Source organism: Delphinapterus leucas, chromosome 2 (assembly GCF_059928025.1).
Source record: "Delphinapterus leucas isolate spDelLeu-1000000601 "Yukka" chromosome 2, BTC_Dleu_Yukka2, whole genome shotgun sequence".
Taxonomy (NCBI): domain Eukaryota; kingdom Metazoa; phylum Chordata; class Mammalia; order Artiodactyla; family Monodontidae; genus Delphinapterus; species Delphinapterus leucas.
The window spans coordinates 115,120,022-115,146,835 of NC_143130.1; the positions used below are offsets into that span (position 1 = coordinate 115,120,022).

Here is a 26,814-nt window from a genome sequence, read left to right on the forward strand (position 1 = left end):
AAAGACAATAGGAAAGATCGATGAAACTAAGAGCTTGTTCTTTGAAAAGATAAACAAAATTGGTAAACCTTTAGCCAAACTCACTAAGAAAAACAGAGAGGGGGTCAAGTAAATAAAATCAGAAATGAAAGAGGGGAACTTACAGCTGACACCAAAGAAATACAAAGCATCATAAGGGACTACTATGAACTACTATTTGTGTCAACAAATTGGACAACCTAGAAGAAATGGATGAATTCCTAGAAACATACAATCTTCAAAGACTGAATCATGAAGAAATAAAAAACACGAATAGACCAATTACTAGTAAGCAGATTGAATCAGTAATCCAAAAACTCCCAACAAACAAAGCCCAATAGCAGACAGCTTCACTGGTAAATTCTAGCAAACATTCAAAGAAGATATAATACCTATCCTTTCAAACTCTTCCAAAAAATTGAGGAGAAATTGTTTCCAAACTCATTTTATTAGGCCAGCAGCACCCTGATACCAAAACCAGACAAGAACACCACATAAAAAGAAAATTATAGGCCAATGTCCCTATGAGCATAGATGCAAAAATCCTTAACAAAATGTTTACAAACCAAATTCAACAATACATTCAAAGGATCATACACCAAGAACAGGTGGGATTTATTCCAGGGATGCCAGGATGGTTCAATTAATGTGATACACAACATTAACAAAATAAAAGATGAAAATTATATGATCATCTCAATAGATGCAGAAAAAATATTTGATAAAATCCAACATCCATTTATGATAAAAAAAACCTCTCACCAAAGTGGGTATATATCAACATAATAAAGGCCATATACGACAAGCCCACAGCTAACATCATACTCAGTGGAGAAAGCTAAAAGCTTTTTCTTTAAGATGAGGAACAATACAAGAACATTCACTCTCTCCAATTTAATTCAACATAGTACTGGAAATCCTAGCCAGAGCAATTTGGCAGCAAAAAGGCATTCAATTCAGAAAGGAAGAGGTAAAATTGTCTATTATATAGAAAACCCTAAAGACACCACCAAAAAAACTGTTAGAACAAATAAACACATTCATTAAAGTTGCAGGATACAAAATGAATGTCCAAAAATCTGTTGTGTTTTTTACACTAACAGTAAACTATTAGAGAAATTAAGAAAACAATCTCATTTACAGTTGCATTAAAAAAATACTGAAGAATACATTTAACCAAGGAGGTTACTGTACACTGAAAAGTATTTTTTGACAAAAGAAATTGAAGAAGACACAAATAAATAGAAATTGTGTTCATGGATTGCAAGAATTAATATTGTTAAAACGTCTGTCCTACCAAAGGCAGTCTATAGATCAATGCAATCAATCCCTATCAAAATTCCAGTGACATTTTTCACAGAAATAAAACAAGCAGTCCTAAAACATGTGTGGGACCACAAGATGCTGAATAGCCAAAGCAATCTTGAGAAAGAAGAAAAAAGCTGGTGGCGTCATTTTCCCTGATTTAAAACTATATTACAAAATGACAGTAATTAGAACAGTATGGTATTGGCGTTAAAACAGGTACATAGATCAATGGAATAAATTAGAGAGGTCAGAAATAAACCTAAGCATATGTGTCAATTATATTACACCAAAGGAGACAAGAATATACAAAGGGAAAAGGACAGTCTCTTTAGTAAATGATGTTGGCAGAACTGGACAGCCATGTGCAAAAGGATGAAACTGGACCACTGTCTTTCACCATATACAAAAATTAGCTCAAAATGGATTGAAGACTTGAACGTAAGACCTGAAACCATAAAAATCCAAGGAGAAAACATTGGTGATAAGCTCCTTGACTCCTTGGCAGTGTTTTTTTTGTTTTTTTGGTTTTTTTTTTGGATCTGACTCCCAAGGCAAGGGCAACAAAAGCAAAAATAAACAAATGGGACTAAATCCAACTAAAAAGTTTTTGTCACAGTGAAGGAAACCATGAACAAAATGAAAAGGCAACTTACTGAATTTGTGAATCATTTATCTCATAAGGGGTTAATATCCAAAATATATAACAAATTCATACCACTCAATAACAAAAAGGCAAACAGTCCAACTTACAAATGGCCAGAAGATCTGAACATCATTTATCTCATAAGGGGTTAGTATCCAAAATATATAACAAATTCATACCACTCAATAACAAAAAGGCAAACAGTCCAACTTACAAATGGCCAGAAGATCTGAATAGACATTTTTCCTAAGAAGAGATACAGATGGCCAACGGCTACATGAAAATATACTCAACATCACTAATCACTAGGGAAGTGCAAATCAAAACCACAGTGAAATATCACCTCACACCTGTCAGAATGGCTGTTATAAAAAAGACAAGAGGGCTTCCCTGGTGGCGCAGTGGTTGAGAGTCCACCTGCCGATGCAGGGGACATGGGTTCGTGCCCCAGTCCAGGAAGATCCCACATGCTGTGGAGCGGCTAGGCCCGTGAGCTGTGGCCGCTGAGCCCGCGCATCTGGAGCCTGTGCTCTGCAAAGGGAGAGGCCACAACAGTGAGAGGCCCGCGTACTGCAAAAAAAAAAAAAATTATATTCCAAATTCCAAAAATAATGAAGACTGAGAATTAAATTTTATCAGTTCCTTCTTTTGGCACTTGTGGTAATGATTTTTAAACATTTTTTCTTTATTCACTTAATTTAATGAACTGTATTAATAGGTCTTTTGGTGTTCAACAAATTTTGCATTTCTGGGATCATATTCCTTGAATGCACTGCTATATGAAGTACACTAGTTTTAAAATGTAGGATTACACTAGTTTTCTTTTTTTGTGTGTGTATTAATCTCCACATTGGAAGAACTCTTCCTCGAAACTATCTGGACCAAATGCTTTTTGGGATATGAGTTGGTCTTTGACTATTTTCCATTTTCTTGTGTTATTTATTCATTCATTTTTTCTATTTCTTGTGTCATTTTTGTTAATTTATAGTTCTTACAAAATGATCCATTTCATCTAGTTTGAAAATTTTATTGGTATGATGTTGTACTTAGTAATCTCTTAAAATATCAAATCTCTTTTCTTATTCTTAGTGAGACTTGTCAAAATGTTGTCTTATTGGTCTTTTTTGAGAAAAAAAAGCTTTTGGTTTTGTTGATTGAGTTTATTGGTTATTTTTCTTTGTTTTAATAAGGCATAACTTACATATAATAAGATACAAGGATGATAAGTGGATATTTTGGTGAGGTTTTGATATTGGGTACACCCATGTATTTGATCTAATATGCAAAACAAGATAAAGAGCATTTCCATTACAACAGAAACTTCCCTTGTGCCCCTTTTCAATCAGTGGTTGCCATAGGCAACCACTTTATGAATTTTTGACATCATAGAATAGTTTTGCCTTTATTCAACATAAAGTTTTTGAGATTTATCAGTGTTGCATGTTAGTAATTTGTTCTTTTTTTTTTTTGCTGAATGGTATTTAGTCATATGAATATGCCACAATTTGTTTACTCTATGTTGAGGGACAGTTGGTTTGTCTCTCTTTTTGTTTTTTGGGGGTTTTTTTTTTTGGCTTTTATGAATACAGTTGCTGTGATGAACATATAAAACATATATTTTTGTATGTGTTAATGCCTAGGAATGGAATTGCTGAGTTAAAGATTAAATGTACATTTAACTTTATAAGAAACTACCAAAGAGTTCTTCAAAGTGATTTATGCTCCCACCAGCAGTGTATGAGAATACCATTTGCCCTGTATTCTTGCCAACATTTGGTGCTATCATTCATTTTGATTTTAGCCATGCTGTTAAGAGTGTGGTGGTATCTTACTGTGTTTTAAGTTTGCATTTCTCTGATGACCGAAAAATGTGAGCACCTTTCCCTATGGTTGTTAGCTATCAGAATATCTTCTTTTGTGAAGAGTCTATGCAGTCTTTTGCTCATTTTTAAATGATCGTTTTTTTGTTGATATGTAAGAGTTTTTAATATTCTGGATATCAGTCATATATTTATTATATAATTTGATGTAATTTCATCTAGCTGCCTACTTACCTACCTATTGAGAGCTAGCAAGATAGAGAGTGCATGTGTGCATGCAAGAATGCGAGACGGGAGAGGTAAAGAGAACGAGAGAAAAATATTTTCTCAGGCTTGCCAGTCATTTCTAAATGGTGCCTTTTGACAGACAAATTTTTTTTTAAATTTTGGTTCTGGCTTTTATGTTTAGGCCTGTGCTTCATCTCAGATTAATTTTTGTGTATGGTGTGAGAAAGAAGTTCAGCTTTCTTTTTTTTTTTCTGTACATTTGTCCAGTTTTGTAGCACTAAATGTAAGAAGACACTTTGCTTCATTTAATTAACTTGAAGCCTTGGTTGAAAGAAAAATACATGTATATGTATATGTAGGTATGTATGTATGTATAGATAGATAGATAGAGAGGTAGATAGGTAGATAGATATTTGTGTGTGTGAGTGTAGGGGAGTCTGTTTTTGGATTCTGTATTCTGTTATCTGCCTCACACCAATACTACATAGTCTTGATAGCTGTGGGGTAAGGCTTCTGGATTTGTTTTCTTTTTAAAGGATTGTTTTGGGAATTTTAGACTGTCTGCATTTCCATAGAAATTTTAGAATCAGCCTGTCAATTTCTTCAGAATGTTTGCTGGAATTTTGCTAGGGAGATATGGAATTGATAGCTCAATTTGGAGAGAATTGCCATCTTAGCAATATTGAGTCTTCTGATCCATGAACACTATGTATCTTCCCATTTATTTAGGTCTTTTGAAATTCCTTGCAATAGTATTTTGGAGTGTAATAAACTTGCACATTTTTGTTAGGCTTATTTCTAGATATCTTTTTGTTTTGTTTTTAATTTCATTTTGAATTGTGTATTGCTAATATATGGAAATATAATTGAGGTTTCTTTAAAAGATTTTTTTGATGTGGACCACTTTTAAAGTCTTTATTAAATTTGTTAGAATGTTGCTTCCGCTTTATGTTTTGGTTTTTTGGCCATGAGACATGTGGGATCTGCTCCCCGACCAGAGATCGAACCTGCACCCTCTGCATTGGAAGGTGAAGTCTTAACCACTGGACCGCCAGGGAAGTCCCAATTGAGTTTTTTATATTGACCTAGTATCTTGCTCTCTTCCTAAGATCATTTATTATAGCAATTTTTCTAGATTCCATTGGGTTTTCTGCATATGTAATCATGTCGTCTAGGAATAAAGAAGCTTTCAGTTTTAATATTTATGCCTTTTATTTCTTGCCTTACTCACTGACTAACTTTTTCAGTAGTACAGTGTAGAAGTGGAGAGAATGGATTTCTTCATCTTGTTCCTGACTTTTTTGGAAAAGCATTTAATATTTCATCATTAAGTAAATGCATTAAGTAAGTAAGCTGTAGTTTTTTTTTTATGGATACCATCTCTTAGCTTCATATCGTTCTGTTTCTAATTTGCTGAGAATTGTTACTATGAATGGGTATTGAATTTTGTCTAATGCTTTTTCTGTATATGTTGAGATGATCATACAGTTTTTCTCTTTTATTCTGCTAATGTGATAAATTACATTAGTTTTTATAAATTAGATCTACTATGTATTCATGAGATTAAATCCCTCTGTCATGATGTTTTATTATTTTTATATTTTGATGGATTTGTTTTTCTAATAGTTTAAGAATTTTTTTTTAATCTGTGTTCACGAGGGATGTTGGTCTGTAATTTTCTTCCCTTATAATATCTCTGTAGTGATTTATTGTCAAAGTTGTTTTCAGCATTTTGGTTTTGTATAGCATGAATGTCTTCATTTTTAAATTACTTTCCTCTTCTAGTTTCTCAGGGTTTATTATTATTTTCTAATTTTTTAGTTGAATCTTCTTTTGAATCATAAATATACTTGTCTATAAATGTTCCTCTGAGTATTGCTTTGGCTACCTCATTTTAAATAGATGTTCTGTATTATTTATAATCAAAGATATGAAATGTTGCAGCAGGAATACTGTATACCTCAGTCACAGATAGGATTCCAGTAAGTGGTTCTGTACATACTCAGGCTTCTGCTAACTACCCCTCTTCTATGAATGCTATATAGTCTCTGTGGATCTGGCCTTTGACCTCCAGATTATAGCTAAAAAGATAAATCAGGGATGTTCTGATGACATAAAATTTTATAGTTCCTGTCATGGCAGCTCTACGTCAAAGTTTTCAACTTAACTTTTGACATTTTTAGACTGGATAATCCTTTGTTGGGAGGGGAAAAGGGGCTGTCCTATGCACTGGAAGATGTTTAGGAGCATATCTGGCTTTTATCCACTAGGTGCCCATAGGAGCCCCACTTGTGACAATTTAAATTTCTCTAGACATTGCCAGTGTCCTGGGTTGAGGATGATGTCAAAATTGTACCTGGTTGCAAAACACTGCTCTAGGCCAATATCTTTGTGTCACTTTTGTTATTTCTGTAGATCTAGTAAGTTTCCATGCAAAATGGATATATGTTAAGTTGTTTTTTTCAACTGATAGCAAACCAGGAAGAATGTGGCAAAGGCAGCTATTAGCTGCTTCAAACAATAGGAAAATTATGGATTAGATGCTATCATTCCTACCTTGTTTGGTTTCACAAGTGATATCTGGACCAGGGACTAAAGACATTTGAACGTATGGTTCAAATAGCAGAAGAGTCCAGGGGAACAGTATCTCTCTCTTCTGTGTCTGTTGCTTAGATGTCTCCCACTAATCTTATAACTGAGAAGCAGAACTGCTCCCCTGGTTTTAAAAATCAAGGTAGATATACATTCATAATCTTGGACAGTCAGAAAGGCACAGTGTTTGTTTATATTTCACTTGTGTGATAAATATCTGAAGCATGCTTCACAAACTGCTACAGTGACACATAAAACATACGCTCAATAAAGGTGACTCCTTACAATAGCTATATACTCCAGAGTGAGTATATATGACTCAGTCTTCCCAACTTTTCCCCATTGTTAGAAATTCAGTGTTTTTGTTTCCCCCCGATTATAAATATTTGTATGAAAGAATATCTTCTGTGTATTTCAGAGTTGATATTACAAAGCCAAATTGCTTCCCAAGGGTCCGGGCAACCATTTGTGATGTTACTTTTCACTCCAGATTTTTATTGACTTTTTTTTGCCTTTTTTCCATCACCGTAACTTTAAAAATATATATATATATTTTTTGCGGTACGCGGGCCTCTCACTGTTATGGCCTCTCCCATTGCGGAGCACAGGCTCCAGCCGCGCAGGCTCAGCGGCCATGGCTCACGGGCCCAGCCGCTCCGCGGCATGTGGGATCTTCCCGGACCGGGGCATGAACCCGTGTCCCCTGCATCGGCAGGCAGACTCTCAACCACTGCGCCACCAGAGAAGCCCTAAAAATATTTTAAAAGCTATTTACTTCACAAGAAAGTACGTAAGGTGCACTAATCTTAATATATTATACATGCCTTCATAATTGCTCCCCAGATCAAGATCTAGAACATTTTTAATATCCAGGAGGTTCCCTCTTGTTCCTTCCCACTCAGTGCTCACTCTCTGAGGTAACCAGTATATGATTGATTGATATTTATTTATACATACATGTGTATTTTTCAGCTTTTTTGAGGTATAATTGACGTATAGAACTATATATATTTAAAGTGTACAATGTGCTGATGTGACATGTGTATGCTTTGAAATGCTTACCACAGTCAGGTTAACGCATTCATCATCTCACATACCCATGAGTTTTTTGGTGTATGTGATGAGAATGCTTAAGATCTACTCTAGACATGACTTCTTTCAGTATTTATAAGTTTTGCTTATCCTTAAACTTCATGTAATAGAATCTTTTAATGTCTTACGTTTTTCTCTCAACATAGTGCTGTGAGATCCATCCATGTTTGTACTGAATCCTGGATATTTCTTTATTTTCAGCTGTATTGAGGCATATTGATAAATAATATTAAAATATATTTCAACTGTATAACATGATGATTTGAAAGGATTCCCACCATTGAGTTGATTAGCACATTCACTACCTCAAATATTTCCTTTTTTTTTTTTTACTTTTAAAATTTGTTGGTGTGAACACTTAAGTTCTACTCTCTTAGCAAATTCTGTTACCAATGCTAGTCACCATGTGATACATTAGATACTCAGACCTTATTCATCTTATAACTGAACATTTGTACCTTTTTACCACCCTCTCCCTATTTCTTCTACTGCCTCAACCCCTGGCAGCCACCATTCTACTCTGTTTGTGAGTTCAACTTCCTTTTTAGATTCCACATATAAGTGGTACCATGCAGTATTTATCTGTCTCTGTCTGGCTTATTTCACTTAGAGCATAATGCCCTCCATGTTCATCCATGCTGTTGCAAATGGCAGGGTTTCCTTCTCTTTTAAGGCTGAATGATATTCCATTGTATATATGTACCATATCTTTATCCATCTAAGGCACTTAGGTAGTTTTCGTACCTTGGATGTTGTGCATAGTCCTGCAGTGAATATGGGAGTACAGATACATGAGCTAGTGATTTTGTTTCCTTTAGATATATACCTAGAGGTGGGATTTCTGGATTATATGGTAGTTCTATTTTTAATTTTTTGAGGAACATCCATACTGTTTTCCATAATGGCTGTACCAATTTATATTCCCACCAATAGTATGCAAGTTTTCCCTATTCTCCACATCCTTGCCACCATTTATCTCTTATCTCTTTGATAATAGCCATTCTAACAGATGTGAGGTGATATCTCATTGTAGTTTTGATTTGCATTTCCCTGATGATTTGTGATGTTGAGCACCTACACATATACCTGTTGGCCTTTAGTATGTCTTCTTTGGAAGAGTGTCTATTAAAGTACTTTGCCTACTTTTTAATTGGGTTATTGAATTATATGGATTCCTTACGTATTTTGGGTATGTGGCTTGCAAATACTGTTTCCCATTCCATAGGTTGCCTTTTCATTTTGTTGATGGTTTCCTTTGCTAAGCAGAAGCTTTTTAGTTTGATGTAATCCCACTTGTTTATTTTTGCTTTTATTTCCTTCACTTTTGGTGTCAAATCCAAAAAATCATTGCTAAGACTGATATCAAGGACCTTGCCCCGTTTTCTTCTAGGAGTTTTACAGTTTCAGGTCTACTTTCTGTTCACTTAGCTTAATGTCCTTAAGGTCCATCCATGTTGTCATAAATGGTAGGATTTTCTTCTTTCTCATGGCCAAATAATATTCTGGAGTGTGTGTGTGTGTGTGTGTGTGTGTATCACATCTTCTTTATCCATTCTTCCATTGACAGACACTTAGGTTGTTTCAGAATCTTCGCTATTATGAATAATACTGCAATAAACATGGGAGTGCAGATATTCTCTTTGAATATCCTGTTTTCATTTTCTTTGGAAATATGCCCAGAAGTGGGATTACTGGATCATATGGTAGTTCTATTTTTAATTTCTTGAGGAACATCCATGCTGTGTTCCATAGTGGGCTCACCAGTTTACATTCACACTAACAGTGCAGAAAGTTCTCTTTCTGCACACCCTCACCAGCACTTGTTATCTCATTGTATTTTTAATGATAGCCATTCTAACAGGTGTGAAGGTGGTATCTCATTGTGATTTTGATTTGCATTTCTCTGGTGACTAGACTAGTGAGTGATATTGAGCACCATTTTATGTACCTGTTGGCCATTTATGTGTCTTCTTTGGAAAAATGTCTCTTTGGCTCCTCTGCTTCTTTTAAAATCAGATTGTTTGATTTTTTGCTGTTGAGTTGTATGAATTCATTATATATTTTGAATAGTAACCCCTTATCAGATATGTGATTAGCAAATTTTTTCTCCCATTCAATAGGTTGCATTTTCACTTTGTTAATTGCTTCCTTTGCTGTGCAGTAGCTTTTTAGTTTGATGCGGTCCCACTTGTTTATTTTTGCTTTTGTTTCCTTTGCTTTTGGTGTTAAATCCAGAAAGTCATTGCCAAGACCAATGTCAAGGAGCTTGCCCCCGTTTTCTTCTAAGAGTTCTACTTTCAGGTCTCTTTCAACTTTTTAATCCAGTTTGAGTTGGTGTTTGTATATGGTATAAGATAGGGATCCAGGTTCATTCTTTTGTATGTGGCTGTCCAGTTTTCCCAACACCTTTTATTGAAGAGACTATTCTTTCCCTGTTGTATATTCTTGGGGAAATAGTTTCTTAAATTTTTTTTAACAGAAACATATTAGAAAATTTATTTAGTCATGCTATAATTACCCAAAATGAAATTGAATTGTTGCCACAGTTAGTTTTTGGGGAAAAGGACAGAAGTCCTATGTTTTCAAAATACAGAATTGAGGGTATCTTGTAAAAATCTTTTCTAACTATGTCGGAGCATAACATGTTATGCATAGGCCTTTAAGTAAAGATAAAACTGCTGAATCATCTGTATCTCAGGAAGTTTCTTACTTAACTAAACTCTTGATGGTTTTTAAAGATGTGACAGAACCTATGAAATTGAGTATATATGTTAAAAAATTAGAATGAGTAAGTAGTTCTTGAAAGAGCTAGACGCCTTACTTGTAGCTTCATGGGTGGTTGGTTTTTCCTTCAGTTTAATGGCCATCAGTAGGCCTCTACTTCTCCTATGGTGACGATGCCTATAGCACCTCCTAGTGTGAAACCCAGGGCCAACAAACATCCACTAACTATCAGTATTGATTTTAGGTGCTTCATGTTGCTGTGAATGGCTACGTCAGATGGCAAATTTCAGTGATTCAGTTGTTATAAAAAGCAGAGAACAAAATTGGGAGTATTGATGAAAATTTCATGTGCAGAACTTTGTTGCCAAAATTATTTGGCAGTTTAAATGCATCCAGATCCAATATTTGAGAGATGTGTTGATCCTGCGTATAGGAACTTCCCTGGCCCACACTGCTAATGGGGGAGGAGTAGCCCTCCATGAAGGTGAGAATACCAGTCAGGCTTTTATTTTTACAACACAACATTTTTGCATCTGAGCATCAAATTTCAAAACATGACTTTTTGATTCATAGATATTTGCTGCTGAATTTATGTTATAATGTTTGGCCAAATATCTAGCACAAGCCTAAGATGATTGCTGATTGAAAGAGCCTAGCTGAGGAGTGCTAACCAGTCATTCTCAAGTTTTCTTTATAGATCACTTGTGTAGGTCATCTTTGCAAAACCATGAAAATGTTATGTTCTGAGCTTTCCTCAAGAGTCTAGTAAGAAATGTCTATGTCTCTTCTTTTGGAGGATGTTGGAAGAGGAATGGGACAGTGGGGATGGGGTAACTGTTATGGAAAGGCGGTACATTATATGGAAAGAATGTGGGCTGTGGTGACAGAAGATTAGTAGCTTTGGTGGTGGGAGGATGTGGAAGGTCTCTTTTGATTGTCTGTGTTTTTCAACAAAATGAGACATTTATTGGGTATATACGTACCTGGGTACTATACTTAGCCTGAAGATATAAAAGTGAACAAGACTACTATTCAAATAGGAGGACAACAGTTTGACTCAATTGTTAGTACACATTTCTTCCAGTTTTTTGGTTTGTGCTCAAGTTTTAGTCTTAGTTTGCTCACTGTTGGTCTTTCTTCCCCCCTATTTTTATTTTTTCATTGATTGGGGAATTGAGAGAGAGGGGAGAGATACCAACAGATTGATTCAGGCCGTAAAATCAACTTACATTTTATGTTGGGTATCTGCATATATTTCTTTACTCTGACTTATTGTCCTATATGTTAATATTTCAGAATTACTGAGACTATACCTGATTCAAGGAGTTAATTTCTTACACCCGGATAGTCTTGCTTTCTGATGCCGAAGTAGTTTGGTCAGAACTTCAACCTTTAGTTTTATTTGTTCATTCATAACTAGTTTGCTGTTTTAAATACAAGAATCAAACCTCATACCATATACCTATTTTGATGCAATTTTGCAAAAGTATGTACTCATATTAAATAAAATTATTTCTTCACTGGAAGAGAAAAAAAGAATTCTGCGACTTGATAAATGTGACTTGAAATTCATAATCTGATTAACAAGAGTCTAGTTGATAACAAAGGTTTTTAAATGGACAGCCATGATATTAAATTAAAAATGACTTATCTGGACATCAGTACGCAGCTAAGAGAAAATATGTTCCAAAATAGCATGTATGTATCATTATTATCTTATCTGAGAAACCATAGCTTACTAACCAGAGTTAGTTTCTGTATAGAACACAGGTTTGTATTGAGCCTCACCATGATACAGTTAGTTTTCTTGTACTTCATGGCATTGCTTACTTCCTACTCTGGCCTGCATTCTGTTATTATGCATGTGCCACTGGAGGCAGGGATATGTTAGGGAGAATTAGGGCACAAGTTCTATTTATTCACAGGTTTTGGGGGTAATTTTTGTTTGAGAAGGGTATGATGATACTTAAGTAATATTAGTTTTCCAGTTTTATAGACAGCAAACTGAGGTCTAGAAAGATAACTTTCATCAGGATTACAGGTGATATACTAATTGGTTTGTTTATTGTCCTCCTATCCCCGTTTCATGGAGACAGGAGCTTCAGGTATCTTGTTCATGGCTGTATTCCCAGTGTCTAGAACAGCGCGTGGCACATGTAAATGTTGGTATTAATTTCTAAGTTAGGGTTAAATTCTATAATGATGATTCTGTGTATCCACTTATTTATCTTCTGGTTTTAGGCATGCATATTAATGTGTGATCTGAAATATTAAGATGAATATGAAGATACCTGTTGAGGAAAGAACAACTAGATATAGTACCACATTCACTTGTTCATCAGGGTACAAGATTATTGTGAACAAGCCTGCATATAATGACCAGTGTGCATAAATGAGAATGGAGAAACAGCTGGTCATTTAACTGTCTTTTAATGAGATGCATAAACTTCGGTCTGTTTTTCTGTTTCTTTGCAATTTAGTGATTTCAGGTTTCTTAGATGTCTTTTGGGCACTTCTGAAGTAATTATGTAGCTTAGGAAGTCGGAAAGTGCTGAAGTTGATGAGATGGGAATTAGATTGTTTTATGTGTTTTTTTTACCCCTCTCTATCCTCAAACCTACTTCCAATCTATATCTGTATCACCTTCATCTCAATTCTTTCTCCATCCTTAATCCTTCTCAAAATGCTTTGTTAAACTTAGTTATAGCTAAAAGCTGCTGCATTGTTTAGTTTTCGCTAGGAAAAGTCACTTATGACAGTACATTTATTGTTTTTTCTTCAGCTTTGTAGGTGGCAGGTCTACTTAACAGGAGCAAGATACAGGTCACTAAAATGTAGAAATTTAATTAATATATTCAAACAACAGATGTGATTTCTGCTCACTTCCTAGCCCTTAGTTTTAGTCATTTACATCTTTTAAATTGTACTTTGACCCAGTGTTTTCATGCTTAATTTTTACTGGTGAGAAATTTCCCTTTAATTTGCAAAAAGCCGCTTAACTCAGCTTGTGACATGTAAACATATGGAAAATATATTTTTAAATTGCTTGTTCAGGTCATTTTGGAATGTGGTGACCTCAGAAATAGACACATATTTTCCTAGCACCTGGTTAGAAGAGTAGACATGATAGGCTTATTGAGAGAAATTTTAATTTTGACTTGCATGATATGACAAGCTTCTCTTTACTTTTTTCAATACAATACTATTTAATTATTTAATGTTTTTTAGAAAATCCGTGATTTCATTTCCTCTTCAGAAGGAAACCTCTATAAATCAGACAAAGTTATTTTTATTATCCATATTTTGCAGAGGCAAGTCATTGGCAAATCATTTGATTTTGGAGTTACAGTTCCTTTATCTGTAAAATAAGGACATTGGACAAGATAATCTCTAGAGTCCCTCCTAGCTCTAAAATTCTCTGTTTATAACCATCGTAAGATGAGCTAACAGAGGCATAAAAAAGTTAAGCAGCTTGGATAAGTTCAAACAATGAATTAATAATAAAACCTTGATGTGTGACTTTCTGACTGACCTATTTATTGACACTTTCACACAACCATTATGCCTGAAACTGAAACTGCTGATTTTTTTCTTTCTTTACAGAAAACATATCAGTTAAAAAAAATTATGCTACAAATATAATCCTTTTTATTTTTCTAAAAGCTCAAATATATTTCTGTAGTCTCAAGTTAAATCCTTGGGACTTAATAGGTGCTTATTCATATTTTTAAAAGGAGGATGTCTTACAAATAGCGGTGCATGTAGCAACAAAAGACAAATCAGAAAACAAAGCATATCTTAAGTTATGAAGTATGAGTAATAAAGTAAGTCAAAAGTAAACCAATTTCATGTAAAGCAAAAGAAAAAAATAGAAAAGATTCTTGTGACAATTTTCTTCCATGCTTTTATTTTATATTATTATTATTGTGCAAATTATTCCACAATTTGTATCTGAATGTGTGATAAGCATTGGAATGATTCGAGCTTTCTTTTGTTGGTTGAGTATATCTCAGTCATGAGTGTTTTGTATTAGCTGGAAAATTGGATTAGATCTCTCGACCTTTAAGGTTTGTGATTGAGTCCCCTCCCCACTCAACTTAGTGGTGGTTCCCTCAACAACTCTTCAGGAATGCATCTATTTTGTAAATTATTACATTTTATATAGATATAACACATTAATTCCTAGATGAGCCAGAACGAGGTATTTTAGGATGGCAGAGTAGATTGTAGTTCAAAACAAATTTAGATTTGAGTTCTTTGTAAATTTAAGCTAAATTTTCCATAAGAAATATGATCATTCCATGAAATAAATGTGTTAAATATACCAATTTGCTTTTAGCTTTCTTGTTTTTATATAAAGTGCTCCCTTAAAAAAAAATAGCTTGTTTTGTCATTTTGATGCTTTTGATAAGAATACTTTTTATTTACTTTTTTCTGTAAGCAAATCTCTCACAGATGTTTTTCAAGTTACATAAACAGGTCATGGTCACATTTTCTTTTTTTAAGTAGTTGGAAGGAACCTTAGTGATCATCTAATCTAAAACACTTTAACAGATGAGAAAATTGAGGGCCAGAGAGGTTAACTGGCTGACCCATGGTAATCTAGCTAATCAGTGATAAAAATGATTGGAATTTAGGTATGCCAATTTTCCACACTAGAATTCTTCTGTTTGATGAGTAGATATCTGGACTCTTATCTGTACCCAGCTAGATTCATAGTCTTGATTTTTACCAAACTCCTCCTTTCCAGTGCTGTTTTTTTTTTTAATCATAGTGATTAATGTCTGAATCAGAATTTGAAATCTGAAAGCTGCATTATAATAGCTCATACTTAAAATGTAACTGAATATGGAGCTACAATTTCTCACAGTTGGTTTTCTATTTGATGTGAGTTAGATCTTTAAATTTTTAGAATAAAAATAGACGGTGGGTAGAATGATGGTTATTGACTTAAAACAAAACTAGAGTTTAGTGGTGGATTATTGAAAGATAAAATATTCTTTTTGTTTTTTTTTTTTTTTTTTTTTTTTGCGGTACACGGGCTTCTCACTGTTGTGGCCTCTGGACGCGCAGGCTCAGCGGCCATGGCTTACCGGCCCAGCTGCTCCACGGCATGTGGGATCTTCCCAGACTGGGGCACGAACCCGTGTCCCCTCCATCAGCAGGCAGACTCTCAACCACTGCGCCACCAGGGAAGCCCCAAGACCATGCTTTAATACATAAAAGACTCTTAAAGGACCATGTAAGGAAAGAATACTGTGATATACCATTAAAAAATGCTCAGAAATAGAAGAAACATCATTATAATTAACCAGGAAAATGGGAGGGGAAAAAAGGAAACAAATGATTCTTCTATTTCTTACTTATATTATCTAAGTAAATAATTTCCTGTGGGTCTATAGTGTCTACTTTATATATGTATTTTATCATACTCTGAAAAAGTGTTGTAGTAAAGATCATTTGTTCTTTTTTTAAAAATTATTTATTTACTTATTTGGCTGCACTGGGTCTTAGTTGCGGCACGTGGGATCTTCTTTGCGGCATGTGGGATCTATTAGTTGTGGCATGCAGGATCTAATTCCCTGACCAGGGATCGAACCTGGGCCCCCTGTATTTGGAGCGTGGAATCTTAACCACTGGACCACCAGGGAAGTCTCATAAAGCTCATTTGTTCTTGGAGTTGTGGTAGCAGAAGTCTTCAGGGGCTTGGAGAATAGTAACGCTGCACCCAATTCTCTGGGAGACTTGGGAGCATGACTTGAGTCACACAGACCAGGATTTATATCCCATCTCCGTCACTCACCATCAGCCTGGCCTTGGGCAATTTTCTTAACTTCTCTAATCCTGAATATTCTTATCTCTGTAAAATAAGAGATTATAATGCCCATTTTACAATGTTATGTAAATGTATCTACCCTATAATAGGCTCTCATTAACTGTTCGTTTCCATTTGCACTCCTTTACCTGTTACCTGTAGACCCTTCCCCTCACCTCTTCCCTATTCACTAGCCAGTTTGACCTGATGGCCCGTAAGACTCAAATGTAGGACTCCAGGTCACAGGTAACTAGAGCTAAAGAAATAAGCTTGACTGGGACAGATCATCTCTAGCATGCAGTACTACACTGGGTAGACTGCTCTGCTGGAACATAGTGTCCCTCAAGCTCAGTAACATCTTTAAGAACCATCAAAGCCATTGGACAATGACTAGGAATCCTCTCTGGGGCTCCATGCAGCTTCTATGGCAGCTACCATCCTGCTCCTTCAGGACCTTGAATCCTCCCAAGTACAATATTTTTTCTAAGGATTTCTTTTAAAAGAGTATTATGGTTTTATAGTTTTCCTAATTAAAGGGAGTACCACACATCTAAATATATTTTATAAACCGTCCCAGATTAGATTAATAAAGTGATTTGTTACTCCTACTTAAAAAAAAACATTTGAAGCTTCAGCCTTTAGGTATATAGGGAGAGTTTTTATTTTTAAATTTCTTTTAGTAATTTTTAAAAATAAAAATATCATGATTCTCAGGCAAGTTTGTAATATTTTAGGCCTTTTTGGTAGCAGTCCTGTCCTTCACTAACATCTCCTTCCTAGGTGATGAACATCTGTGGCCTAAAGCAAGACTCTGGAGAATTTAGAGAGATGTTCTCATAATTAACTAAAATATTGTTACTTTTGTGATAACATCATTATTTTTATATTGTGAAGTTTTACTGTTTCAGTTGTACTGTGGATTTACATGGGACGTCTGTAGGCTAGCCTGGGAATTGGATAATCTTTTAAACACTATTTTAGAAACTAGGTACCAAAGATTGACCCATATATCAACTTTTGGGTAAGAAGTCCTCTGTGAATGGATGCTATCTCCAGGTTGTCAGGGTCAGTCTTGCTCTATATCTGCTAGAACAATTAAGGAAATGTGAGATGATGATAAAGGGAAAGATAAAGAGTAAAGTTTCTCTTTCTTTCTCAAAACATTACTGCTATCACATGGGTTGGTAGTGCCTTTGGAGGGATTTAGTCAAGAAGTTTTCCACCCCCACCCCCTTTTCCTACGGAAAGGAAGAAATTTTTTTTTTTTTAATAAATCTATTTATTTTTGGCTGTGTTGGGTCTTCATTGCCGCACTCGGGCTTTCTCTAGTTGCGGCAAGCGGGGGCTACTCTTTGTTGCTGTTCGCGGTCTCTAGGCGCGTGGGCTTCAGTAGTTGTGGTTTGCGGGCTCTAGAGCACAAGCTCAGTAGTTGTGGCGCACGAGCTTAGTTGCTCCACGGCACGTGGGATCTTCCCAGAACAGGGCTCAAGCCCTGCATTGGCAGGCAGATTCTTAACCACTGCTCCACCAGAGAAGTCCCAGAATGGAAGAAAGTTGAAAATGGATTAGAGAACTTTCATCCGAAAAAAATGAAAACATTAGGGAAGAACTTTTAGATCATTGTTGTAACTTAAATAATGTGTTTTCATCTTATAACTGGGTCAGCTGTTATCAAAATAGTCTCAAGGATAAGTTCATTATATTTTGTTGTGTCACTTATTTCCACAAGCCAGTAGGCCATCAACTCAAGTAGAAATTTTTTTGTTATTCAGATTTTTATTGTGGTATTTATATTTAAATAATTTCACCTTTATAGCAGTTTTCTTCTTGCACCCAAAATAAAATATTGCATGATTTTATGAATAAATCACTGGGCAGAGCAAAAAATATGGTTCAGACTTAATCCTATTTTGTGTTCTATTTTAGGTTTATATTTATATAAAAGGTACCTCACATGGCAAAAAATTTAATTTTAGTAGTATAATAAAATTGTAAGGAGCAATCCAAAACTGGGCGGAAGACCTAAATGGACATTTCTCCAAAGAAGATATACAGATTGCCAACAAACACATGAAAGAATGCTCAACACCACTAATCATTAGAGAAATGCAAATCAAAACTACAATGAGGTCTCACCTCACACCAGTCAGAATGGCCACCATCAAAAAATCTACAAACAATAAATGCTGGAGAGGGTGTGGAGAAAAGGGAACCCTCTTACATTGCACTGTTGGTGTGAGTGTGACAGCCACTATGGAGAAAAGTATGGAGGTTCCTTAAAAACTAAAAATAGAACTACTGTACGACCCAGCAATCCCACTACTGGGCACATACCCTGAGAAAACCATAATTCAAAAAGAGTCATGTACCACAATGTTCACTGCAGCTCTATTTACAATAGCCAGGACGTGGAAGCACCCTAAGTGTCCATCGACAGATGAACGGATAAAGAAGATGTGGCACATATATACAATGGAATATTACTCAGCCATAAGAGGAAATGAAATTGAGTTATTTGTAGTGAGGTGGATGGACCTAGAGTCTGTCATACAGAGTGAAGTAAGTCAGAAAGAGAAAGACAAATACCATATGCTAATACATATATATGGAATCTAAAAAAAAAAAAAAAAACAAAGATTATGAAGAACCTAGGGGCAGGACAGGAATAAAGACGCAGATGTAGAGAATGGACTTGAGGATGCCGGGAGGGGGAAGGATAAGCTGGGACAAAGTGAGAGAGTGGCATGGACTTATATATACTACCAAATGTAAAATAGATAGCTAGTGGGAAGCAACCACATAGCACAGGGAGTTCAGCTCGGTGCTTTGTGACCACCTAGACGGGTGGGATAGGGAGGGTGGGAGGGAGACGCAAGAGGGAGGAGATATGGGGATATATGTATACGTATAGCTGATTCACTTTGTTATAAAGCAGAAACTAACACACTATTGTAAAGCATTTCTACTCCAATAAAGAAGTTTAAAAAAAAAAAAGAAAAAAAAATTGTAAGGAACAACTTGACTCAGAATCAGTCAGTGGTTATTGATTGAACACTGAACACTGGTTCATTAGAGAGGGGATTGGCTGTGGAAAGGGAGTCTGGAGATGTATAAAGAATGGGTTCTTCTGTCAGGAAGCTTACACTGAAGTTGGGGAGATAATTTTGTATAAAAATAATTACCGTAGAATTCTTAGAGCTTGAAGACCCATTCAAACCTTGGAAATTAGTTGAATCAAAAATCCTAGGAGCTTGGTGATTTGCCTGACATATTTGTCCATGGGCCTGAGACAAGGTTAGCTGCATCTCCTATGCCAGTAGTGGCATGGTTTCATGTCTGGGATTCTAAGCAAAGCACAGGTACACTGTTCTATTTGCTATTAGGGTTGAAACATGCCTAACAGTGGTTGGAGAACCAGGAAGTCAGGAACAGGTAGCAGGACTTAGGTACAGGATAGAAGTAGCAACAGATACAGACCAGGCCAGACAGAGTCAGACATCAGGACACTACATTGAGATCTACTAATTATGAGTCAAGTAGGCATAAGAGTCAAAACCAACTCTTCAGTGACTAATTAAGAGCAGACAGGAAGGAAAGAGGCAGTGTCTGGCTCAGCCCAACTTCCTTTAAGAATTTGCCCTCTCACTGATGGAATATTCTAAGCATTATATGAATGGGCTGCCGGGACACAGCCCACTTTTAAATTACTCAGTCTAGATTTTGTCCCATTTCTCCTGCTTCGTGATTCCTCTTTTCATTCTTAAGTTACCTTTTTCTTGCCCTCAGGAGTCTTGGCCACCACTTTGGCTCTAGCAGGTTATAGCTCTGCCTCTCTTTCTTGGCAGTGATTTTCCTCCCTGATTCGACAGGGGCCCAGGGCCCATCCCTGCTGATATTGTTTTCACCTGGCTCACATTGGCCTTGCTGACAGACCTGGGATAGCTGGGACACTCTGCCTTTGCTTTGGAAAAGCATATGTTGACCCTGTGGTGCTTAAACGTGACCTGTGTAGTGCTGATGATGGAGTCCGCTACCCTGGAGGTTGACTGTGGTACACTGCTCCCGCCAGCTGAGAAGCCAAAAATGGAATGCATCTATGGGCCCTTTCTTTTCAACACTTACAACTCAGCCACTTTGCACTTGTGCTCCTGGCATCCTCTGAAGCAAGGCCTGATAGCTGCTGCTTTGGTCAGCTTCTTAATAGAAGTATCCATGGAAGAAAGTGGTCCACCTTCTTTACCCATTCATAGCACCACACTCTTCATAACTGATGTCCTGATGTCTTCATAGCCTTATCTGTCCAAATATAAGACACACTTCTGTCTCCCAGTCATTCCTCAGAAAAGAGGGAATTGCCTTTATTTGAGTTTTTGAGTTACCCTCAGATTATCAGGCATTATTCTGAATATAAAATACAAAGTATTGTTTGGAGAAGACATGTTGGCCTAAAATTACCCCAGTCAGTGTTAGTTTGAAATATTTTCCCTGTGTAAGGTTGACAAGAAAGAAATAAAAATAGTTTAACAGAGATTTAATAATTATTTTTTAAAATTTTATTTATTTATTTATGGCTGCATTTGGTCTTTGTTGCTGTGCGTGGGCTTTTTCTAGTTGCGGCGAGCGGGGGCTACTCTTTGTTGTGGTGCACAGGCTTCTCTTGTTGCAGAGCATGGGCTCTAGGTGCATGGGCTTCAGTAGTTGTGGCATGGGGGCACAGTAGTTGTGGCTCACGGGCTTTAGAGCACAGGCTCAATAGTTGTGGCACATGGGCTTAGTTGCTCCGTGGCATGCGGGATCTTCCCGGACCAGGGCTCAAACCCATTTCCCCTGCATTGGCAGGCAGATTCTTAACCACTGTGCAACCAAGGAAGTCCCAGTAGTTATTTCTGATAGCATAAACTTCAAGTGTTGGTTGTCTTAATAAACAAAGAGAAAGAGCAGTAAAAAAAAAAAGCAATACCATAGGTTGTGCTGTTATAGCAATTACAAATGCATATTTATAGGACACATGAAAAAACAGCTGTTCTAGTGTTATATGAATGGCTTTGGACAAAAGTTCAGTGACAACATTATATCAATATTTGATTCCAGAAGTCCTGTATCTCAAACCCTTTAGAGGGGAATAAAGGTTATGTACTACTGTGTAAAAGAGGCATCTTGCACAAAGCCTCTGTTGGCAGACTCAGGTCTGAATGCTGCCCCTAATCTGTACCTCATCCCATCCTTCACAATTGCCCTGACCACTGGATTTTATTTTATTTTTTTACCCTCCCATTATGCTGTTTATGTCCCTCTTTAGATGTAATGCACATATTTGATTTCCTGGCTGCGCTGCTGAATTCTCTGCTGCAGCACTGCCTCCTTATCCACAGGGCATCTCTGAACTACCTTGGTAACTCCACTTCTAGACTGATTCAGTCTGTTCTGCTGGGATCCTTTGAGTCTGGAGCCTGAGAGCGAGCCAAGCAGGTTTTACTAGAGGTGGGGTTACCTTGAGGCTAATGAAGCTTAAGTTCAGGGTTCCACACTGTCATGGGCTCCTAAGAGATGCTGGGAGTTGTAGAGTGTTCTCAGTGGAGAGAGGAAGCGGGTTGCAGTCAGGAAGCATTTCTATGTAAGCATTTCTGTTGTTCAAGAGACCTCAGAGAAAGGAACTTGAATCTCTAAGCCTCCAGCATTTTATGATGATTTCTTGTACATTCTAAATAAATATTTACTTTTGTACCAAAGTTTGCATTCCTAACTGCATTCTAATTCTTAGAGAAGACCACCCAAACTGTATATGGTTCAGGCCACGCAAAATCTGGATTGGTCGCTTGGTTTTACTAAATGAGATTCCTTGGTGTTTTGCTAGTACTTATTTCTCTATATTTAGTAATAAATAATTTATATGCATAAACAAACACTGAGAAGAATCTAGAGAATCCCTAAATCATTCTAAAATCAATGCTTTGGGATTATTTTGTAAGAGAACTGGAACTTCCTGGCAGCCAGTATATTTCAATATTAATATTAGTGAATGCTCTAAAACTGGAACTCAGATACTGACTTCAGTTCTGTTCAAGTCTGCAAGCCTTTGTGAAATGCCTACTATGTGAGATGAAGGTGTTGGTCCAGGTGTTTTTTTTTTCCCCCAGAAAGTTTGAATTCAGTTTGAGTCATTTGAAATTAATTGTCTTAACAGCGATATATTTTTAGTTCCTTGGAACCATAATAGCAGTTCTCTTTAAAGAAATAAGAAATTGGAGCCAATGTGATAAGTATGATTAAATGCCAAAGAACAACAATGATAAATTGTTGGCACCAGTCATTTGATGTCCTCTGAAACAAAGAGACTTGTCAGTCTGCCAGTGCTAGGAATTTCAGTGCAGAGGATATAAAATGAAAAGTATCCTTTGTCTTTTTTGTAAATAGTTTCATAGATGATAGTCATGGTAACTTAGGGGTAACTATTTTTCAAACCAAGAAACCCTATATTGAAAACGAACTACTTCATGTTCTTCATTTCATCATTCTCTTAAAATGTGTCATTAAATCAGTGTCAAGTACTTGTGTTTGAGAAATATTATAGAATTCCTAAAAGACATGTCAGTATATCATGACATATACTGATAAATGTGTTGAAGAAGGACACATTCAGAGAAGGAAAGAGACTGATGGTTGGGGGAGTGCTATTTTAGAAAGGCTGTACTGCCTTCCTAGCTATCCCTTGAATGCGCCAAGCATATCCCCATCTCAGGTCCTTTGCACTTGCTACTGCTTCTGCCTGGAATGCTTTCTGAGAATTGCATCAGTTATTTTTCTCACTTCACTCCAGGCTCTGACCACCCTGTCAAAGGTAGCATCTTCTACCACTCTATTCCTTTTCCCTCTTCTTCATCTGTTCCTCACCATCGGACCTTGGGAACTGAAGAGACTCAAAGAAATTCTTTGATAAATCCTTAGCTGTCTGAACTCTTACTACTTGCCCTCTGAAATTCAGGAATTGAAGATTTTAAAACTATCTCTCTCTTTTTTTTCTAATTTTATTTTTTGGCCATGCCGTGTGGCATGTGAGATCTTAGTTCCCCCACCAGGGATCGAACCTGTGCCCCCTGCACTGGAAGCACGGAGTCTTAACCACTGGACCACCAGGGAAGTCCCTAAAACTGTCTCTTGCTATTTGATCTGGATATATCCAAATCAGGAACCAAGTAATTTTGTGCAGTAAGGGGTACTTGTTTTCTTTGTAGCACTTGTCTTTGATTTGCTTGTCTTTCTGCCTGTTTATCTACCTGTCTTCCTCACTAAAACATTAGTTGCCTGGTGGCTGGGACTTTGTTTTTTTCACTGCTGTATCTTCATCACCTGGAACAGTGCCTGGCATCAATTCTCAGTAAATATGTGTTGAATAAATGTGTTAATACATGAATGAATCCATCTGACCCAATATCATCTAAATTTTAAAAATATGTGATTATATGGAAAAGGCTTATTTCACATTATTAAGTTTTAAGAAACAGGATATGGGATTATATACACAGTATGATTTACATTTAAAATTTTTTGGATCTTTGCATGTGTTTATTTATTCATTCATTTCTTTTTCTTTTCTTTTTTAAATTTTATTTATTTATTTATTTATTTTTGGCTGTGTTGGGTCTTCGTTTCTGTGCGAGGGCTTTCTCTAGTTGTGGCGAGCGGGGGCCACTCTTCATAGCGGTGCGTGGGCCTCTCACTGTCGCGGCCTCTCTTGTTGCGGAGCACAAGCTCCAGACGTGCAGGCTCAGTAGTTGTGGCTCACGGGCCTAGTTGCTCTGCAGCATGTGGGACCTTCCCAGACCAGGGCTCGAACCCGTGTCCCCTGCATTGGCAGGCAGAGTCTCAACCACTGCGCCACCAGGGAAGCCGTATTCATTCATTTCTTGAAAGAAAACTTATTGAGCATCTCCTATGTATCCATTCTTTGTTACGTATTCTGTCATCTACAGTTTCATGGGAAGACAGATACTGAAATAACAGTAAATAAATGCCATCTTTCCCCCTGCACTGCTCTTCAGCTATGTTGATCTTTCGGTTTCTCTAACTTCTTTGCACAGGTTATATCAGTATGTGCTTAATATCTGTCTCCCTCTGTATTGTAAATTCTGTGAGGCTAGGGACCATGATACCATTTAATTATCAATACCTAGCTCAATGCCTAATATATAGTAGGTACTCAATAAACATTTGTTGGGTGAATGAATGAATGAACGATTGATTAGAAGAATTGTTCCTAAATAGTAGGAACACCATATCTAATCTTTAATGGAAGTTATGGGAAGTAAATTTCAAGCTACGATCTAAAGAATGAGGAGGAATTAGCAAGTGAAGAAGACCAGGCAGAGGTTCTGAAGCTAAAACTTAGATTTTATCCTAAAAGCAATAGAAGAGTTTTAAGCAAAAAAGTGGCACTATCAAACCAATTTTCACTGGTGTTAGGAACACACTGTATGGGCAGTGCTAGACCAGAGAGATTGGTTGGGAGACGTTAGCGATAGATGCCTGAGGCCTATGTTTGGTTCTCGGCCATGCAGAAAGAGAGACATGGATACATTTGAGAGATTTTTAGAAGGCATAATCAGTAACTGGGGATAGCGAGGGAAAGGGAACAGTTAAGTATTATCCCAAGCCTTTGCCTTAGGTAACTAAGGGGATCCTAGGGCCTTTCACTGAAACTGGGGACTCAGAAGGAAGAACCACTTGAGGAGAAAAGAGCCTGAGGTACCCTTGAGCCCTATCTAATTGAGGCTGAGCATTAAGGACTTGGCTAAACAGCTGAATTTTCTAGATATAGATACTTAGAAAAGTGCCTGAAAAGAAATAATCAAAATGTTAATTTGGAACTCTAGGTATATTTCTAAAATTTTCTTATTAAGTTTTGGTTTTCATTATTAGTGTGTTTTATGAAGGAAAAATAATAAACTTAAAACAATTATATTAAGATCTGCTATAGGAAACACTGTACCAAAAACCACAAAGGACAAAAAGCTAAGACCTCCTTAGGTAAAATACGGGCTATTTTCAGTGAAAATAAATGAGTGGTCCTGAATAGAAGTCCATTGTGCAAGGGGTTCGCCATTATGGTATGTGTGTGTTTTGTGGTGTCATTTGAAAATTTAACCTTATTGGTCAGAAAAGTTCTGCTAGAGGCAAAGATTGTTTCTTCTTCATCCATTTATCAGCCCTCAGCACAGACCCTGGCATTTACTAATGGTTCAAGTGAAAGCTATTATTTTAGCTTTGTTATTTATTTATTTTTGTTTATATCACTATTCACCACATTTGTTTATACAGTGATGTTATTTGTGTCATCTTGGTTTTTAGGTAGATTGGGGTCAACTGGACTATTTAGTTGTTGACATGCCACCAGGAACTGGAGATGTGCAGTTATCAGTCTCACAGAATATTCCTATTTCAGGTAACTCTTTTTTTTTTTTTTTTGTAGTAAAATTGTTTAACAGTGTTGTGTTAGTCTCTGCTGTACAATGAAGTGACTCAGCTATATGCACACCCATATCCCCTCCCTATTGGAACTCCCACCCCCCCATCCCACCCATCTAGGTCGTCACAGATCACCAAACTGAGCTCCCTGTGCTATATAAGGTTTCCACTAGCTATCTATTTTACACATGGTAGTGTATTTATGTCAAACCTAAACTCCCAGTTTGTCCCACCCTCCCCTTTCCCGTGTCCACATGTCCGTTCTCTACGTCTACATCTCTATTCCTGCCCTACAAATAGGTTCATCTGTACCATTTTTCTAGATTCCATGTATATGCGTTCATATATGATACTTGTTTTTCTCTTTCTGGTTTACTTCACTCTGTATGACAGACTCTAGGTCCATCCACCTCACTACAAATAACTCAATTTCATTTCCTTTTATTGCTGAGTAATATTCCATTGTATATATGTGCCACATCTTCTTTATCCATTCATCTGTTGGTGGACACTTAGGTTCCTTCCATGTCCTGGCTCTTGTAAATAGAGCTTCAGTGAACATTGTGGTACATGGCTCTTTTTGAATTATGGTTTTCTCAGGGTATATGCCCAGTAGTGGGATTGCTGGGTCGTAGGGTAGTTCTATTTTTACTTTTTTAAGGAACCTCCATACTTTTCTCCATAGTGGCTGTATCAATTTACATTCCCACCAACAGTGCAGTGTAAGAGGGTTCCCTTTTCTCCACACCCTCTCCAGCATTTATTTGTAGATATTTTGATGATGGCCATTCTGACTGGTGTGAGGTGATACCTCATTGTAGTTTTGATTTGCATTTCTCTAATGATTAGTGATGTTGAGCATCCTTTCATGTGTTTTTTGGCAATCTGTATATCTTCTCTGGTGAAATGTCTATTTAGGTCTTCTGCCCATTTTTCAATTGGGATGTTTGTTTTTTTGATACTGAGCTGCATGAGCTGCTTGTATATTTTGGAGATAATCCTTTGTCAGTTGCTTCATTAGCAAATATTTTTTCCCATTCCAGGGGTTGTCTTTTCATCTTATTTATGGTTTCCTTTGCTATGCAAAAGCTTTTAAGTTTCATTAGGTCCCA

General features: G+C 36.6%; 1 protein-coding gene across 3 annotated transcripts in view; it reads left to right on the top strand.

Moving 5' to 3' along the window:
• The window catches only part of NUBPL (NUBP iron-sulfur cluster assembly factor, mitochondrial), a 329,067-nt gene that overhangs the window by 156,146 nt on the left and 146,107 nt on the right, over positions 1–26,814 (top strand). For all 3 annotated transcript variants that reach the window (XM_089907582.1, XM_089907581.1, XM_022553631.3), the window contains exon 7: positions 25,586–25,679. In XM_089907582.1, coding sequence (XP_089763708.1) covers positions 25,586–25,679 — 94 coding nt within the window. The remainder of the gene's footprint in view (positions 1–25,585; positions 25,680–26,814) is intronic.